This window comes from Phodopus roborovskii, unplaced genomic scaffold, assembly GCF_943737965.1.
Source record: "Phodopus roborovskii unplaced genomic scaffold, PHOROB, whole genome shotgun sequence".
Taxonomy (NCBI): domain Eukaryota; kingdom Metazoa; phylum Chordata; class Mammalia; order Rodentia; family Cricetidae; genus Phodopus; species Phodopus roborovskii.
The window spans coordinates 1,977,348-1,996,045 of record NW_026126645.1 but is presented as its reverse complement, the minus strand read 5'-3'; the positions used below and the strand labels follow the sequence as shown (position 1 = coordinate 1,996,045).

Genomic DNA, 18,698 nt, shown 5'->3' with positions numbered 1-18,698 from the left:
AACCTCATTTTTAATTTTTTTAAAAGATTATTATGTATATAAAGTGTTCTGTCTGCATGTATCCCTGCAGGCCAGAAGAGGGCACCAGATCTCATTACAGACAGTTGTGAGCCACCGTCAGGCTCTTAATCTGTGAGCTATCTCTCCAGCCTCCGCTTCCCATATTTAAAAAAAAAAAAAAAAATCTTGCAAAAAGAAGATTGTATAGGGATGACACGCCTACCCATTCCAGAACAGTCTGGATAACATGACTCCACTGCAAAATTAAAGTCAGCCATAGTGGCTTTTCCCCTGCCGGGTTGCGCGGAGGCGGAGGCTCGGGTGTGTACAAGATTCGGCCTCACCCGTAACCCACCGCCATGGCCGAGGAAGGCATTGCTATTGGAGGTGTAATGGACGTGAATACTGCACTTCAGGAGGTGCTCAAGACCGCCCTCATTCACGATGGCCTCGCACGTGGCATACGCGAAGCTGCCAAAGCCTTAGACAAGCGCCAAGCCCATCTCTGTGTGTTTGCATCCAATTGTGATGAGCCCATGTATGTCAAGTTGGTGGAGGCCCTTTGTGCTGCGCACCAGATCAACCTAATTAAGATTGATGACAAGAAGCTAGGGGAATGGGTTGGCCTCTGTAAAATTGATTGAGAGGGGAAGCCACGGAAAGTGGTTGGCTGTAGTTGTGTAGTGGTTAAGGACTATGGCAAAGAATCTCAGGCCAAGGATGTCATCGAAGAATACTTCAAGTGCAAGAAATGAATAAATAAAAATTTTGGCTCAAAAAAAACAAAAAAACAACAACAACAAAAAATAAAGTCAGCCATAGTGACACATATAAGATTTTATCTTTAAAAGAAAAATTAAACTGAAGTCTTACTAGGGGCTGTATTAGTTCCCAAGAAGCCTAGTGCATAGGTCTATTCCCAATCACTCTGGAAGCTGAAGTAGAGAGAAACTCTGTGAAAATAAAAAAGAAGAAAGGAAAGAAGGAGGGAGGAGGGCGAGAATGTGAAAGGCAGGGATGCAGCTAAGCAGTATTTTGTTAGTGTCCCACTGGCTTTGCTGTACATAACATGATCCATGTGTAGATCATGGAGACAACGGTCACCTGGGTTAACTTCCAGGACCTGCAGGACTCTGTCTCTTCTCTTGAGGCCTTGCAAATGTTTAATGAGTGGCCTTTTGTAAGCAGAGGCTGAAAGCTCTACCCTCAGATCATGCCCACACCATGATTTTCTGAACATGTGTCCCATGAAGAACCATGATTCCAACATTCCCACCAGCTTCCCCCATGTCTTAAGTCACACGTGGTTCCCAACCCAAGTCCATTTATTTACCTTCTGAAAAGCCTAGTGTTTCCAGGCTATGTTGCTGGGGCTGAAGATGACGGGGAAGCTGGTGGTAGGCTCCTGCCAACCAAGACCTCCGCTCAGCCCTTTCTCACATCCTTTAATCCCAAGGCAACAAGGAAGGCAAGAAGGCCCAGGTTAGGAAAGGGCTGATGACCAGGGACTTCCAGGTGCTACTTGTGGTGTTCTGGAATGAACTGTGGAACCCTGCAGCTGGTCATTAGTGAACCATGATGTCCTGGGTAGGCACTGTCAGACCCCCTTAACTTGGTGCCCTCAGCCTTGCAGTGGGAGTCATTCTTCAAATGACTAACAGGGCCGTATAGAGAATGGAGTTGAGTGTGTGCCAAAGGTTAAGGTCACAAAGTAGAATGTAAAGGGACAATGTGAAAGCAGAGGTTTTTTTTTTTTTTTTTTTTTTTTTTGTTTTTTTTTTTTGTTTTTGTTTTTTTTTGAGGCAGGGTCTCACCATGGAGCCCTGCCTGGCCTGGAACTCTGTAGACCAGGCTGACCTCAAACTCACAGAAATCTGCCCGCCTCTGCCTCCTAAGTGCTGAGGTTAAAGGTATGGCACCAATGCCCAGCAGATTTTAAATATTACTAATGTATTTATGTGTATGGCTGTTTTGCTTGTATGTATGTTTATGTACCATACCTGTGCCTGATGAGTGGAGATGATTATAAGAGAAAAGTAAGAAAAACATATTTGTTGAATCCTGACTTGAACTTGGGCTAAAACTAAGGTCAGTCTGACCCTCAGGCATGTATACATGGAATTTACAGGAATTTTACTAACCTGTACTGGTCTCCTGTGATTGCAAGGCTTTCTGCTCCCCATCAAACAGAAATACCATGGTGACACAACTGTGCCCCCCCTTTTTTTTGAGACAGGGTTTCTCTATGGCTATGGCTTTGGAGCCTGTCCTGGAACTCACTCTGTAGACCAGGCTGGCCTCAAACTTACAGAGATCCACCTGCCTCTGCCTCCCCAGTGCTGGGACTGAAGGTGTGCGCCACTAACACCCGGCCACCCTAATCTTTTAAACAGGTGTTCTGTGACTTTTCTTTTTTCTTTGAACAAGGTTTCTCTTCATAACCCTGACTGTCCAGGAACTCATTATGTAGACCAGGCTGGCCTCAGACTCAGAGATCCACCTGCCTCTGCCTCCTGAGTGCTGAGATTATAGGCATGCACCACCATGCCTGGATCAACTGTAAATTTTTGGTAGGTGAGTCATACAATGTGATTATATGTCGATAAATTAGATTTAAGAATTTTTGTGTGCCTCTGTATGGGTATGGGCAACTGAGTGCCCTTAGAGGGCAGAAGAGGACATTAGATCCTTAGAGCTGTAGTTACAGGCAGTTGCTGAGGTATCTGTGGGTTCTAGGAGTCAATCTCTGTTCCCTGCTATTGTAATATGAGCTCTAACTGCTGACAGTCTCCAGCCCCATTGTTTTTGGGACAGAGTTTCATGTAGTTCAGACTGCCCTCAAACTTGGTATATAACAGAGCCTGCTTTTGAATTAATATTCCCCTGCTTCTGAGGGCTAGGACTATAATAGTTTCCAACACCTGGCCATGTTTAAATTTTTGATATAAAGATATTCACATTATTTTTCTTAATGATTTGCTTTTGTTTATGGGTGTTTTGCCTGTATGTATGTATATCACATGTGCAATGCCCACTGAAGCCAGTAGTGGGCAACAGACTCTCTGTCTGGAACTGAGCTGCAGACAGCTGTGAACTACTAAGTGCTAGGAACCAAGCTCTGATCCTCTGCTGATCCATCTTGCCAGTCTTCTTACCATTATAATTTTTAAAACTCGGGCCTGGAGAGATGGCTCAGTGGTTAAGAACACTGACTGCTCTTCCAGAGGTTCAGAGTTCAATTCCCAGCAACCACCACATGGTGGCTCACTGTTGTCTGTAATGAGATCTGGTGCCCTCTCTTGGTGTGCAGGCACACATGTAGGCAGAACATGGTATACATAATAAATAAATAAATCTTAAAAAAAAAAAAACAAAAACCCACAAAAACCTGGGTATAAACCAGGCAGTGGTGGCACATGCTTTTAATCCCAACATTTGGAGGCAGAGGCAGGTAGATCTCAGCTCTGGTCTACAGAGCAAGTCCCAGGACAGCCAGGGCTACACAGAGAAACCCTGTATCAAAAACAAAACAAAACAAAAAAGCCAAGAAAACCAGAAATGAGTAAAAAGCTGTAAACAGCCCAAATGGAAGCCAGGGAAAGAAAACTAGCACATGCTTTTGGTAGAAATACTCTGACATACAAATTTACTTCCATCTTTTTTTAAAAGGCAAGGCAGACTCACACTCCTTCATCGGTACCTCTGAAGATATGCTGCTCAATGCCAGAGCTTTGGCTTGCTTTACAAACTTCCAAACAGTTGACCTTGGCAGCCTGGTGAACCCTTCAGGACCAGTTTAATCCCCTCAGGGTTAGTGACAATCAATATAAGGCACAGGGGTTGGGCTTGCCAGCCCTCTTGAACCTGCTCCCACAGGCAACAGACTTGGCTCATCATCAGGTGACTTGGCTCATCATCAGAGAGGAACATTCCTAGTGAAGGAGCCCATGAACTCAGCTGAGCTGTCCAGGCCTTTCTGCTTGACACAGAGACACCAGCAATGGATCTCCTGTCTTCCATCCATTCACTCAGCAGCTCAGTGTACTAGGTTCCCGTTGATTAAAACGGGCTGGAAAAGCCATCGCTGGGTGGGGGAGGGAAGCTACTTTATTGCACTGATGGTCCTGTAAGAGAAAAGTCTGCCTCTGCACTCCACCAATCACTTCACACTTGTCAGCTTTAGAGTCCAGGCAAACTCCACAGGGAGAGCAGTAGGTGGCAATGGGGGCAGAGAGATGAGGAGCCCCTCCTGGGGATCTTGGGTCCAGGTCAAAAATCCTTCCATTCCTAGCATTGTTATCTGAGGAAAGCAAAGGGAGATGGAAAGACCCCATTATTCAGTGATGAGCAGACTGTCCCAAACCTGATGGGGAATAATTGTGCTGGGCCAGAGCAGTGAGGGCACTCTAGTGGGACACACAGGAGGAAGGAAGGAGCTAAAGCCTGCCACTGCTTTTTCATAAAAGTTACATCTATGCAGGCATGGTGACATAAGCCTGGAATCTTAACACTGGGAAGGTGGAGACAGGGTGAGGCTAGCCTGAGCTACATAAAGAACCTGGTTCAACTTTAATCCTAGCACTTGGAGGCAGAGGCAGGTGGATCTCGTTGAGTTCAGGGCCAGCCTGGTCTATAGAGTTACAGAGTGAGTTCTAGGACAGCCAGGGCTATTACAAAAGAAACTATTCCTTGAAGATGAGGACAAGAGAGGAGAAGAGAAGAGAAGAGGAGAGGAGGGAAGGAGAGGGGAGGGGGAAGGGAGAAAACCTGGCTCAAAACAACAGTATCTTGGGATGTAATTCAGTGGTAGAGTGTTTGCCAGAGCATGTCTAAGCCCTGGGGTCTATCCCCAGCACTGGAAAAATAAAAAACAAAACAAAGACAAGTTATACCTTAGGAGGGATGAAGAACCTCCTTACCTTTGTGGCTGAGGTTGTCTGTGGGGATTTAAGGTTTACGATTCCATTTTCTGGCCAGGACAGAAAAGTAGCATAGACAGCCGAGTCTTTAGTGGTATACCTGGGAACAAGAAACACCAGTGTCCACAGGGAGTTGAGTGGTGTGCCCGGGCAGACCCTCAATCCCTTTAGACAACTCAACCGTCAAAGACCTTGCGTTTGTCATGACTGGGCAATGAGAGTAAGGTGAGGAAGAAAGGGTTAGGAAACTCTTAGAAACCCTCTAGTAACCCCTTCACTGTATTAAGGTTTCTTTTTTAAAAATTAATTAATTAGTTAGTTAATTAATTATTGTGTATGCAGTGTTCTGTTTGCCTGTAGGTCAGAAGCGGGCACCAGATCTCATCACAGATGGTTCTGAGTGGCCATGTGGTTGCTGTGAATTGAACTCAGGACCTCTGGAATAGCAGCCAGTGCTCTTAACCTCTGAGTCATCTTTTCAGCCTGGATTAAGGTTTCTTTAAAAATTAAAATTAAGCCTGGAACAACACATTTTCCAGACCTTCCCCTGCTGCCTCAATAACCTTTGTTGTCAGGCAGTGGTGGCGCACGCCTTTGATCCCAGCACTTGGGAGGCAAAGGCAGGTGGATCTTGGTGAGTTCAAGGCCAGCCAGGTCTATAGAGCAAGTGCCAGAACAGCCAGGGCTGTTATACAGAGAAAACCTGTCTCAAAACAACAACAAACAAACAAACAAATAAAAAAAAAGAAAAGAACTCTTGGGTATGGTAATGCACACATACAATCCTAGCTACTAAGAAGGCTGAGGCAGGAGGATAGCTTGAGCCCAGGAGTTGGAGTACAGCCAAGGCAACATGGTGAGACCACAACCCACACAGCAGCAACAACAAAACATGAACTAGCTCCTTTCCAACTTATTAGGCGCTGAAGCCACATGACTTGCTACTGTAATCTTTTCAACTCCGGATCCAGAGGAAGACAGCAGAGGGTTCACTGGCCTGAGAGGTCACCCCGTTCAGGAAATAGGATGAAAACCCTCACAGAAATCCATCCGTAGGGATTCATGTATCCCTGGTGGGAGACGTGCTCTGGTGTGACACCAGGCTCCTTTGACAGGATGCTGAGCTCAGGCCTGGCGCACTGCCGGGTCCTCACACACTGTCACCTAGTCATCAAAGCACGTCTGTGAAGCTAAGGACCACCACTCACTCTGCAGCTAAAAAAATTGAGGTCCAAGATAAAATAACTAGGTCTAGAGGTCCAGGTAAGGATGGGAAGAGGTTAGGGTGGAGCCCTGCACAGGGTGACCAGAGACAGACCCAGCCAGAACAAAAATTTTACAGCAAGAGGCAAGACAACCTCCAGCCTTGGAACCAGGATGGAGGGACCTGAGAATGTGTAGGTCAGCAAGAGCCACCAGCCATGCTGGCAACCATCACAAGAGTGATATACAACATACTGATAAACTGTCAAGGGTTGTTTGGGCTCACCTAAAAGCTGGCTTGGGAAAGGGGGTGCCCCTGGCCACATTTTGGATCTAAGCATGTTAGTCTCAAAGTGTCCTGAGGCTGACCTATGACAGGGAGAGAAACAGCGAACAGTCCAAGCATAAAACTCTTGAGTCTCTGAGAACAGCTCGGTCTGCCATCTCCAAAAGGGATCCCATTATTTATAGCCTGATATAAAAGCACCTGCAGAGGAATGGGAAGCCAAAGGTTTAGGCATGGGCAGCTTATCCATGAAGAGAAGGTACACGTGGAATTCCAGTTGGCTGTCCCAACTTCCCCAGCATGAATCTATTGGATGTTGTGAGCTGCTGATCTGATGACATTTCCTCTCTCAGTTGATGACTTCCTCTCTCAGTTGCTATCTGCTGCATCTTTGCTTGGACGCCTCACCCACGGAGACAGTGCTCTGCCCAGGACTCGGTCTGTCGGGCACTCCTGACTGCCTCAGTTTCCTTGGCCCACTTCTGCTGGGTGTTTGTGAGCCTCAGGCGATGATGCCAGCTTGGTGCTGTCACTTGCTTACTTAGAAGTCTCACTCTGCTCAGCCCCGGACCTTCCATCAGGAGCTCCAGCCTTAAATCTACCGTCATCTCTTGCTATTTATTCTTTTACTTTGGCTACTGTCATGCAGAACTGAAAATACAGCTATCATCAATCTTCCTCCTGACCATACAAGAAGGCAAGACTCACCACACAACTGTCATGTTCTTTTCAGACTGCACTCTCCAGGGTTTGGAGGCATAGATGGCCTCTCCATTGATCTGCAGCCACTTGCCAACAGCAAGAAGCCTTTCTTGGAAGATGGGAACGATCAGTCCATCCTTAGTTGGTCCAATGTTGAGAAGATAGTTGCCTCCCAAACTTACTGTCTGGATCAATTCCTAAAGAGAGCAGAGACAATGGAAACGGAAGCATGACTACCAAGCCTGGCACAGTGTCTAGAATACACAGACAGTAAGGGATATTAGAGAAGACAAGTCCCTGGTTCAATCCTTACCACTGCAAAGGGAAAGTGAGGTACACTTTAGCGCCAGGCACGACGGCACACACCTCCCTAAGCAGTTTAGGAACAAACTATTTGAACCTTTGGGAAAACTGATGCAAAGAAAGCTGGGCATGCTGGCCTATGCTTTTAATTCCAACACTTGGGGTGGGGGAAGGCAAGAAGATCAGGAGTTCAAAGTTATCCTTGGTTACAATACCAAGTTTGAGACCAGCATGGACTATTTGAGACCCAGTCTCAACAAACAAAAACTGTCATAAAGAGACATCCTGGAGAGGAACTCGTGTGGGGGTGTTTGCAGTGACCCCGAGCAAGTGTTGTCAAAGCCACCCAGGATTAAGTTTGTATTTGGAAACATTTACAGGCACAAGCCCATTAGAGAAGGACTCCCGTCTACGTTTGATGTCTTTTCAGCCTTCTTCCCACTATTGCTTTTCCGTAGCCCCAAGAAGATCTGAGTTCATCCCCAGAATTCATGTTCAAACAAACACACTGAAGTCAACAACAACCAAAAAATCCGGAGGTCGTGGTGTGGTGCATGTTTGTAATCTTTGTCCCGGGGAGCAGAAATGAAGGCTCACTGTGGGCCTCCCTGGACGGTCAGTTCCAGGCTACTAAGAGATCTTGCCCCTCCCCCATAGATGGAACCTGAAGAATGGCACCTCAGGTTATGCTCTGGAGGTCACAAACACACATGCATACACACATCACAACACTCACACATACACAAACATATGTACACATACACACATAAACACACACCCTCCAAACAAAGAAAAGGAAGGAAAGTTCTGGAAAGAACATCTCGGTAGATAAGGCTTCCTGTGAGTCTGATAAGATGGCAAAGTTGAAATCCCTTGCCACCAAGATGAACAACCTCAGTTTGATCTTGGGACTCACAGGGTGGGAGGAGAGAAGTGACTGTCACTGTCAAGTTGTCTGCTGACCTCTACCTGTAGTAGACTGTGGCACACAATTGCCCCCCCCCCAAAGCAAACAAATGGGTGTAATTTTAAAAGGTTTCAGCTGGGCAGGATGGCAAATGCCTTTAATCCCAGCACTCGGGAGGCAGAGGCAGGTTGATCTTTGTGAGTCTGAGGCCAGCCTGGCCTACAAAGCAAGTTCCAGGCCAACCAGGGCTACATGGGAAACCCTGTCTCAAAACAAACAAACAAACAAGCAAACAAACCAAAAAGAAAAAAGAAAGGAATGGTTTTAGCTGGGCGTTGGTGGCTCACACATTTAATCCCAGCATTCGGGAGGCAGATGGATCTCTGTGAGTTCGAGGCCAGCCTGGTCTACAGATCGAGTTCCAGGACGGCTCCAAAACCACACAGAAACCCTGCCTTGAAAAAAAAAAAAAAGAAAAGAGAAAAGGTTTCAACCCCTTTCTTTATAACAGTGAAAATGAGCTTAGGGGACTGTATATTGCTGCCCTAGTGGGTTCTAGCAACCCAACTCCAGGGCAGAGAGCTGTCTGAGATAAGCCATTAACAGCCCAGGCGGAGTGCTCTCTGACCTCAATGATCTCATGTTCGTTGGCAATGGTAGACATGGTCATGTCCCGTCGGTAGCCCCAGGACATCCTGTCCACGCTGGTGCACATCTCCCACTTGTGGTCTGGCAAGCTGTGCGGTGTGTATTTATCTTGGCAGTTGTAGTATCCTCCGTGATGACAGGAGCAGTTCTGACCCCACCGGTCGTTCACTACCACCTGGTCCTAAAGGAGGGAGAATGGGTCACTGGAGCAGCACCTCCTCCTCCTCACGCAGTGCAGATGCATCTGGTGACAGTCTATTGGGAAGGAAGGACAGCGGGGCTCCACTAGTGTCTTTCTCCTGTGCTACTTTGCTGTAAGTGGCACACATGGGAAACTAGACAGTTTTGGTTATCCTAAGGAGGGTGGTGCTGCTACCCAGTGGGAGAAGCCAGAGTGCTGACAAACACTCTACCCTGTGGGAGACAGGGTGACAAAGAAGCACCCAGCCTCTAATGTCAGCAATGTCCAAGCCCAGGAAGCCGCTGAGAGATGCAGAGGAAGGGTGTGTGCCGGGGGATGGGTTTACAGATTGTCTAAGGGGCATTTCCTGAGTTTAGTAATAACCACCCCATAAGATCCCACAGACAGGCAGCCACCAGAGCACCTTCATCCAGGTTTAGCTCTGGTGCTTGTGGTTAAACCCAGCGCCCCTGCATGCTAAGCACGCGCCCAACCACTGAGCTATCCTGCCAGCTACCAAACTGCTTTATACTTAGATTTTTCTTTAAAACCTACAAATCTGGAGCATGTAAAATCTTTGACATTTCCCATCACACAGATTAAGACTTTTGTCATGCAATAAAAATCCTGTAACACAAGATGCAAATGTACTAGGTAAGTGTCCTTAAAAATGTGGATATAAAGCTACAGGTGGTGCCACACACCGGTAATCCCAGCTCTTGGGAAGCTGAGGCATGAAGACTGCTTTGAACTCCTCCTGCCATAGCCTACGGAGAGCTGAGCTGAGGCTTAGGCCCTCCCCTGTGTCTCTAGGCTAAGGGAGTATCCCTCCATGGGGAACGCCCTTCCTGCACTAGAGATACATCCTGGATCCATTGTCAGAGGCACCATTCATACTCTCTTATCAGAACCAATAATGAGTAAGTTCGATAACCACCTACCTTGACAGGGCTATCATTATAGAGCCAAGCAAGGAAAGCTGTGGAGTTCCAGTAAGTATCAGGGCACTCCCACTCCCCATCAGACCAGATCAGGTCGGGCTTGTAGCTGGAAGACACGTGATCACAACAGTTTGCCATCTGAATCTCTATCTAGTCCAGTTTTATGGACAAATTTTTGCAACAAATATCTAAAACTCAGAGCTGGGAGTGTGGCTTTGTGGTAGGGCACTTGTCTACCCCACCCGTGAGGCTATGGGCTCCATTCCTAGCCCATTAGAAAGAAAAGGTGTCTCTTGTTTAGAAAGTACCATGAAAATGACAATGCAGAAACTGAAGTGATAAGAAATCTAAAGGAGGCTCAGGGAGGGCGTGTGGAGAGATAGAGGGCTGAGTGGTTAAAAGCACTGGCTGCTCTTCCAGAGGATATAGGTTTGATTCCAGCATCCACATGGAGGCTCACGATCACCTATAACTCCAGTCCCCTGGGACCGGATGCCCTCTTCTGGCCTCTGTTGGCACCAGGCATGCACACAGAGCATAGACAAACATGCAGGCATGTATAAAACAAAAATCTTAATTAAAAAGAACAACAACACTGCAGGGAGAGGTGAATGGGCCTGGCAAGTCTGACAACCTAAATTCAATCCCTGGGTCCCACGTCGAGGAAAAGAGAGAGCTGACTCCTTCCTGCAAGTGGTCCATCCTCTGACCTCTACATGACAGCATGGCACATGCATGCACACATACATATCCACAAATAAATAAGTGTAACAATAGTGATGGGAGATGTCATCCTGTATAGGTTTCTCATACTGGTTAATGAATAAAGCACTGTTGGCCAATAGGAAAGCAAGATAGGCGGGACTAGGAGACAAGGAGGATTGGAGGAAGTAGTGAGGAGTCAGGATGGAGAGCCTGGAGAGAACAGCACCGCCATTCCTCCGCTCTCGGTAAGACCACGTGGAAATACACAGAAATGGGTTAATAATTAAGACAGAGCTAGCCGGTAAGAAAGTAGTACCTGGTCAACAGCATAATATCAAATACAGAGTCTCTGTGCATTATTTGGGACAAGACTCGGCGGCGGCGGGCGGAAAAACCATACGCCTTACACAATAGCAATAACAACAATAAAGAATACACTGCTTCTGCATACTTCTAATCTCTTTTCGCTTTCCAGAAAGGGAGCTGTAATCAGTATCTACGGTATGTTTCCCTTCAAGCAACTAACTCCAGATAGGGATGGTGCTCGCAGGGTTGGAAAGACAGCTGGTCTTACTGCAGAGGACCTGGGCTTGGTTCTAGCATCCACACGATGGCTCACAACCACCTGTAACTCTCATTGCAGGGAATCGATGCCCTCTGGCCTCCTTGGGGACCTGCTGCCCATGGTGTATATAGACTACACATAAGCAAGAAATACATTCTGGAAAAGAGATTGTACTTGGGCCGGCCAGATGGTTCAACTGGGCTGGAAAAGCTCCTGCTCTCAAGCCTCATGACCCAAGTCTGATCCCCAAATTCCACAAGGAAGAACTGACTTCCACAGTTGTTCTCTGACCTCTGTGTGTGCTGTGGTACACATGTGTCCATACAATATACATTCATGAACACTAAATAATAAAACGTGACTAAAGAAAAAAACAGTAACAGTGGTCATGGTCTGGGGTGTGTTGATCCATGGCAGAGCACTGCCCAGCATGTTCTAAGACCTGGATCCTGTCCCCAGGACCAAAAATAAAATAAAATAAAATAAAATAAAATAAATAAATAAATAAAAAAGCCAGATGTGGTGGCTCATGCCTGTAATCCCAGCACTTAGGAACCTGAGTCAGGAGATTACAAATTAGTGGCTAGCCTGGGCTACACGTCAAGTCCCTGCTATTCTAGAAGTACAAAATGAAGATGTCTGCTTTGGGGGTACTGTAAACATCTGAACCATGGCACTGATCTGTTCTTGGCAGCTACCCAGTCCAGCTGGAAAGGCCTAACAGGGCCTGGTGCCCCTTCTGCATTATCATTGCTCTGAGCCTAGAATGTGTATGAATGTGTGGGTCTAAGATATGTGCTATTATGCACATTTTAGTACCATGAGTTTGAAGGAGCTACAGCACAAACGACAGGCCTTCACTGTACTTCACAGTGAGGGCAGTACAGTCTCAAGGAAGAAAGCCTTCTCTGAGGCTACAAGCCCAGAGAGTGGTCTCTTCCACTGTGTGCAGTCAAGTACACCAGGCAGCCAATGCCCATTAGCTCCTATGATTACTAACCCCAGGTTTAAAGATAAAGAAGAGAGCCAGGGCTGGGCAGTGGAGGTGCACGCCTTTAATCCCAGCACTAAGGAGGCAGAGCCAGGTGGATCTATGAGGGTTTGAGGCCAGCTTGGTCTACAGAGAGAGTTCCAGGACAGCCAGGGCTACACAGAGAAACCCTGTCTGGAAACACCAAAAGGAAGAAAAGAAAACCAAACAATATATATATATATATATATGTATATATATATATATATATATAGAGAGAGAGAGAGAGAGAGAGAGAGAGAAAGAGGGAGGGAGACAAAGAAGCCACACCTTAGGCTACAAAGGTCCCCCATCCAGGGGCATCTCCCAGCTGTCACAAGGGAAAAGCATATAAAGGGACTGGCAGGAGGGCTCAGTAGGAAAAAGTGCTTGTCACCACCAAGCCTGATCCTTGGGGTCCACATGGTAAGATGAGAAAACTCCCCCAAATTGTTCTCTGATCTGGACACGTGTGTAGTGGCATGCCAGTGCTACCTCATTCCCAGGGGCAGGTTAGCAACAGATCCCAATTTGAGAATGGTGACACTAGTAACAGTGGCCCCCTTCCTGTTCCCAGCACTGTGGAAGGGATTCCGCATACACTGACATGAGTTCTCCCCAGGGCAGGATCTGTGCTCAGGATGCTGCGTTCAAAGCTTATGATCAGGAAGGTGCCAGCGCCCTCTCCAAGGTCCTGACTAGGCAACCGGCAAGGGAGGAGGGTGCAGAGGCTCTGGCTTTGACCCATTGCCACCTGGGTTCCCTGTGACAACAGCAGCTTAGTGAGTGACCACAGTCTGGGAGAGGAAACATGCTTTGCATGAGCACAAATGCCACTTTTATTATTTTGATGCCTTCTAAGTGTTCTTCATACGGCAGCCTGTGGCTAAAGCCTTTTAATGGCATCCTAGGAGCAGCTCTGACTTCAAATACAAGTGGTCAGGCCCCTGGCCCCTCCTGTTTCTTACCTGGTAACAAGGTCGTATAGCTCTGGCATTGTTTTTGCACTGACAAAATACTGAGTCTTGAAGCCATTTTTCTTGTCAAGTAGGTAGAGTGGATGAAACCATTCCAAGAGGGAATGGTACAGGCCATAGCGTAAGTTCCTATAACAGAGAAACACAGCAGCAGCTGTCATTGGGCAGACAACAATCAGGCTGGGTGTAGTGCCTGTACCTAGGAAGGGGAGACAGGAGGACCAGGAGTTCAAGGTCATCCTTGGCTACCAAGTGAGTTAAATGTCAGCCTAAGATATTTGAGATCCTTTATTTAATATACTTTAAAAAATTTTTTTGAGACAGGGCCTCACTGTGTGTAGCCCTTGCTGGCCTAGAACTGGCTTTGTAGACCAGGCTAGGCCCAAACTCAGAGATCCACCTGCCTCTGCCTACCAAGTGCTGGGTTTAAGGCACGCACCACCACACTTGGTACAGCTTTCACTTTTAAAAATCTTCTTTTTTTTTTTTTTTTACGATGCTGGGACTCAAACCCAGGGCCTCACCGATGCTAGGCAAGCATTCTGTCTTAAGCTATATCCCCACCCCTATCAAATATTTTTTTTTTTAAGAACTAGAAGGAGTTTGAAGGTTCCTAACACAACGAAATGGCAAATAATTAAGGAGCTAGAAGTGCTAACTACCCTGATTTGCTCATTATGCCCTGCAAGTGTGTCACACTGTGCCTCATAAAAATGTACAATTACTACCGTTCAGTTAAGATATGGTGCTCTGCAGACATTATAATGCTGGTAATGAAGAAAATAACATAGCAAGGCACAGATAAGAAGGATACAGAGAAGGTCCTGACTCATTAGACCGAACCAAACCAGAAGAAATCTGCTACTTCCAAAGCCCTTGTCTGATCCATGTCTAAGACATTTAAAAAAAAAAAATATTTTATTTATTTTTTATATATACAGTATTCTGCCTGCACATACACCTGCATGCCAGAGGAGGGCACTAGATCTCATTCTAGATGGTTGCCAGCCACCAAGTGGTTGCTGGGAATTAAACTGAGGACCTCTGTAAGAGTAGCCACTCTTAACCTCTGAGCCATTTCTCCAGCCCAGTGAGACTGACATTTACTACAGGATTTTTGGCCAAGGCAGCATGGGGCAAGGAACACTGAGCAGGTAACATGAGTCAGCAAATGCATTTGTAAACTGTGGTCTGTCTCAGCTCCCTACTTAATCCATGGCAGAGTCCTGGGCAGTGGATGACACAGGCACGCTGGGATCCAATCAAACTTGATGATTTCCACAAGCAGGCAGGCAGTCTACCCCTCAAACAGGATGCCACGCTTACCAGGTCATAGCAGAAAGTCCTTTCCTTTCTTAGAGGCAAACCTGAACATCTGAGTCCAATCCCATTCCACTGCTGGAGGCTTGAACCTGTAATGTCTCCCCCTAGGCTTGTTCCCTGGCTGGTGGTGCTATTCTGGGAATCTGCAGAACCTGTACAAGGTGGAACATGCTGGCAGAAGTGGGTCACAAGGGCTCTGAAGGACATACTGCCCCTCATTCCTGTCTGTTCCCTAGCCATATGTTCGGTAAATAAATAACCTCTATGGCAGCGTGGCTGCCATGAATGCAGCTGCCCACCATGGTAGACTGAAACTCTCTAAAAATAAACTCTCCTCCCCTGAAGTGGTCACTGACACAGAAGTAACTCATGCATTCAGCAGAAGAGCAACTGTTTAATATTCATGAGGTCCTAGATTTGTATGCCAGCACCAAACCCCCCAAACCTTAGCCTACCTACCTCTGCCACATCCCACCGCTTTTATATTGAGAAGTTAACTCCTATTGCTATTATCACTATTTAGCTTTTTGAGTTAGTCTTGTGCATCTCAGGCTAGCCTCAAACTCAGTATATACCTAAGGCCAGCCTTGAGCTCCTGACCCTCCTGTGCCTCCCAAGTGCTAGAATCACCAGCATGTAGCACCATGTCTGGCTATTACTTCCTACTGAGTGACAAATACCAGAGTGTTCGTTGAGTAGAACCAGTTGTATGCCTCCCTCTTTAGTTTTGATCTGCCACTACAAGAGCTTGCCCTCAGGCCTGAACAGCTAGCTCTGTGCTGGGTGGATGCCAGTGGCTGTGGAAGAGAAAGCTGAGACCCAGTCCCTGGCTTCTCACATACAGGAAAAGGCTCTAAGTGCATGCCTGTGATCCCAGCACTCAGAAGGTGGAAGCAGGTAGATCTCTGTGAGTTCGAGGCCAGCCTGGTCTACAGAGCTAGTTCCAGGACAGCCAGGGCTATACAGAGAAACCCTGTCTTAAACAAAACAAAACAAAACAAAACAAAAACTAAACAAATCAAAAAACAAAAAGAAAGGCTCTGTAGTTCAAGCTTTCATGGAAATCCTGTGCAGCCTGCAGATGGACCATCATAGTCTACGCTGAGTGTCCTTTACTCCACTGTGAACTCCTCCCGTTGTATCACCCGTGGTCCTGTGAAGACCGCCCATCTGCTCAGTGGCTAAGTATGGCTCCAGCAGACAAACAAGAGGAGACAAGGATGGAACTCTGGAGGGATGGGTGGTTAAGAGGGTGGAGTGGCTAGCCGTCCACAGACACGCACCTCTTCCGAACGGCAGCTCCCAACTCACCAACCAAATCACGGTGGGGCCCCACGTCCTTTGAGTTCCAGTTCCAAGACACGGGACTTGGCCAGTTTGTGAAGCCTTCATGATGCTTTGTGGTCAGGACCACATACCTGTAGACATCAAAACCAATAAGAACAAAGGAAGTGGGCAGTGACCACAACCATGACCTTGCCCAGTATGGCGAGAAGATCTCAATTATAGGAAACATACTGGGATGAGTCACTGCAACAACCAAGATGCTTTCATAGTGACAATATCCCCCTGTAGTTGTGACTCAGGAATAGGAGGCGGCACTGGGTGCCCAGAGGGGAGGGAAGGGTGGCAAGAGAAAAACTGTGCACCTTATCACACAGATTCACCCCTTCTAGGCATAAGTAATGAACTTTTTTCAACCCTCTGCCTTGCTCTATTGGCAAGAACAGATGACAGATGGAAGCTGCTTGTTTTACTAAAACTGTGGAACTGCCCATCATTTCAGAAGGTGACAAAGACTAAAATATCTGGGATTGAAAAGACAAATGTTGAAATAACCAATTCATTCAATATGTCATTTCCTTTTATGGCAAAAAAAAAAAAAAAAAGAAGAAAGATAACGTGAACATGTGATTTCATCACAGGAGGTGTGGGGACTTCTGGACTTCAGGGTAACATATTAACATCTTACTCCCATCTTAGGCTCATCCCTTCCTTTCTGCAACCCCGGATGCATCTCCAGGTCACAAGATGTGCAGTCTAGAGTACCAGGCTCCTTCCTCTTTCTGGCTTAGTCACCTCATCCACAAAACAGGGAGTCTGGAAAGCGGCTAGAGATCAACCTTTTTCATTTGCAAGTTATGGATATGAGAGATGGCTTGAAGACAGCTTCCTGATTCCTCAGGCCTTGTACTCCCACACAAGTAATGGCAAATACTTTTTGGGAGGGGAATTGAGACAGGGTTTTCTCTGTGTAACAGCTCTTGTCGTTCTGATGTTGACTCTGTAGACCAGGCTGTCCTCGAACTCACAGAGATCCACCTGCCTCTGCCTTCCCAGTGCTGGGATTAAAGGCGTGGGCCACTATGCTTACAATGGCAAACACTAGTTTAGTGCCCTCAAAACATACCTTCCTCTGGAGGGCTCTGCCCAAATAACCCCATCCCTCCACAAGGAAGTGAGAACCCAGAGAGTACCCCAGAACTCCCATCTTTCCTTCTCCATTTACAGACACAGGGCTACAAGGAACTAACTCAGGTAGCTTCTTTTTATAGCCTTCCACGGACGCCACAGCTAGCCTAAGGTCCAGGGCCACAACTCCGGGCCACTGACAGGAGTCCAGACTGTGTTCTGGCCCTCATAGAAGAGACACCGGGTGTAGCCTGGCTCTAGCCTCTCTCTACACAGATGCAGTACCCAGTGCTTTCCGACTTCATTCTTAAAACCAAACCCCAGCAGGATTCTCTTCTTTAGCATCAGTGCGCCATCCTCCAGGATGCAGAACGCGGGGGTGTGGAGCCTTCCGAGGTCAGGCAGCGCCGGCCGTGGGCTTGCCCCGTCCCGCCTCGCGCCCGGCCCGCACTCACTTGGCCCCGGCAGCCTGGAAGAGTTCGGCCCACTGGTCCGGCTGGAAAAAGCGCGCTGTGAACTGCGGTCCAAAGTCGGCGTAGCTGAAGCCCGGCGGATAGTTTTCTTTCATGAAGTTCTGGTAGGCCGGCATCCGCTCGCCCTGCCAGTGCCACCAGAACCACTCGCTGCCCCAGGCAGGCACCGAGAACACACCCCAGTGCACAAACACCCCGAACTTGGCCTCGTCAAACCATTTGGGCAGTGGCCGAGAGTCCAGACTCTGCCAGTCCGGGGTGTAGCGGCGCGGAGCCCGGACCACTGCGTGGACCGCAGCGCTCAGCAGCAGCAGAAGCGCAAAACCCACCGCCCGCCATTGACTTTTCAGCTCCCACATCCCTGCTTCCGTACCTGCACCTTTCTTTTTAACACGCAGGCGCCGACCAGTAGCTCCGCCTCTCTGAGTAACGATTGGCTTGGACAGGAAAGGGGGCGGTCCAGCGTGCAGTCTGAAGCGCCGTCTCTGACCGCGAGCGCCCTCTGGCGTTGAAAGAAAGGACGCAAAGAGGCATTGACAGCTCTAATCTATCGAATTTAAATTCCATAGTGTTCCCCTAGGGACTTAATTGCCGGGTTTCCGTAAGCAGGAAGGACCCAGGGTGTGCGGAGAACAGGGAGTAGCCCACATTATTGCACCAATCCTCAGGAGAAGGTTGGAGCCAGATTATATTATGTAGTGGTTAATTACGGTTTCTTTGCGCTATACATCCAGCCGGCAGGTGGCGCTTAGCCAATTGCAGAATTGCATAAGAGATTTAGAAATAAGGAGATAGAAACACGATAAGAAGGAACTTTGTGAGAAGAGAGAAACGGCTGCTGAGAGGAAGGGCAGACGTGGTTATTCTGTTTGTCTCTTGTTCATTTAACTTACTTTGAGAACTCTAAGGCATTAAAACATTTCAATTTAATTTGAAATTGTAACTTAAATTTATTTTGAGATAAGGGGGTCTCTTGTAGCTCAGGCTGGCCTTGAACTGAAAGCTAGGATGACCCTGAATTCCTGCTGCTTCTACCTCATGCGCGCTAGGATTGCAGGTCGGGGTAACCCCGCCACTCCTGGTTTTGTGCAGTGCTGGCCTTTGCACAGTACTGCATAATTTACCCATGCAAAGGAAGAACTCT

At 47.4% G+C, this 18,698-nt stretch overlaps 1 protein-coding gene and 1 pseudogene across 1 annotated transcript; one reads left to right on the top strand and one right to left on the bottom strand.

Annotated features, from left to right (window-relative positions):
• Window positions 1-292: 292 nt before the first annotated feature.
• Window positions 293-781, top strand: LOC127213288 (40S ribosomal protein S12-like; annotated as a pseudogene).
• A 2,831-nt stretch (window positions 782-3,612) lies between these two features.
• Fuca1 (alpha-L-fucosidase 1) lies at window positions 3,613-17,944 on the bottom strand. The gene is made up of 8 exons (XM_051173594.1): window positions 17,537-17,944; window positions 15,953-16,087; window positions 13,338-13,475; window positions 10,091-10,196; window positions 8,949-9,149; window positions 7,117-7,307; window positions 4,920-5,019; window positions 3,613-4,300 (listed from the first exon to the last, which is right to left on the bottom strand). Exons 1-8 carry the CDS (start codon window positions 17,911-17,913, stop codon window positions 4,160-4,162), a joined length of 1,389 nt encoding a protein of 462 aa, XP_051029551.1. The 5' UTR covers window positions 17,914-17,944; the 3' UTR covers window positions 3,613-4,159.
• Window positions 17,945-18,698: the final 754 nt, after the last annotated feature.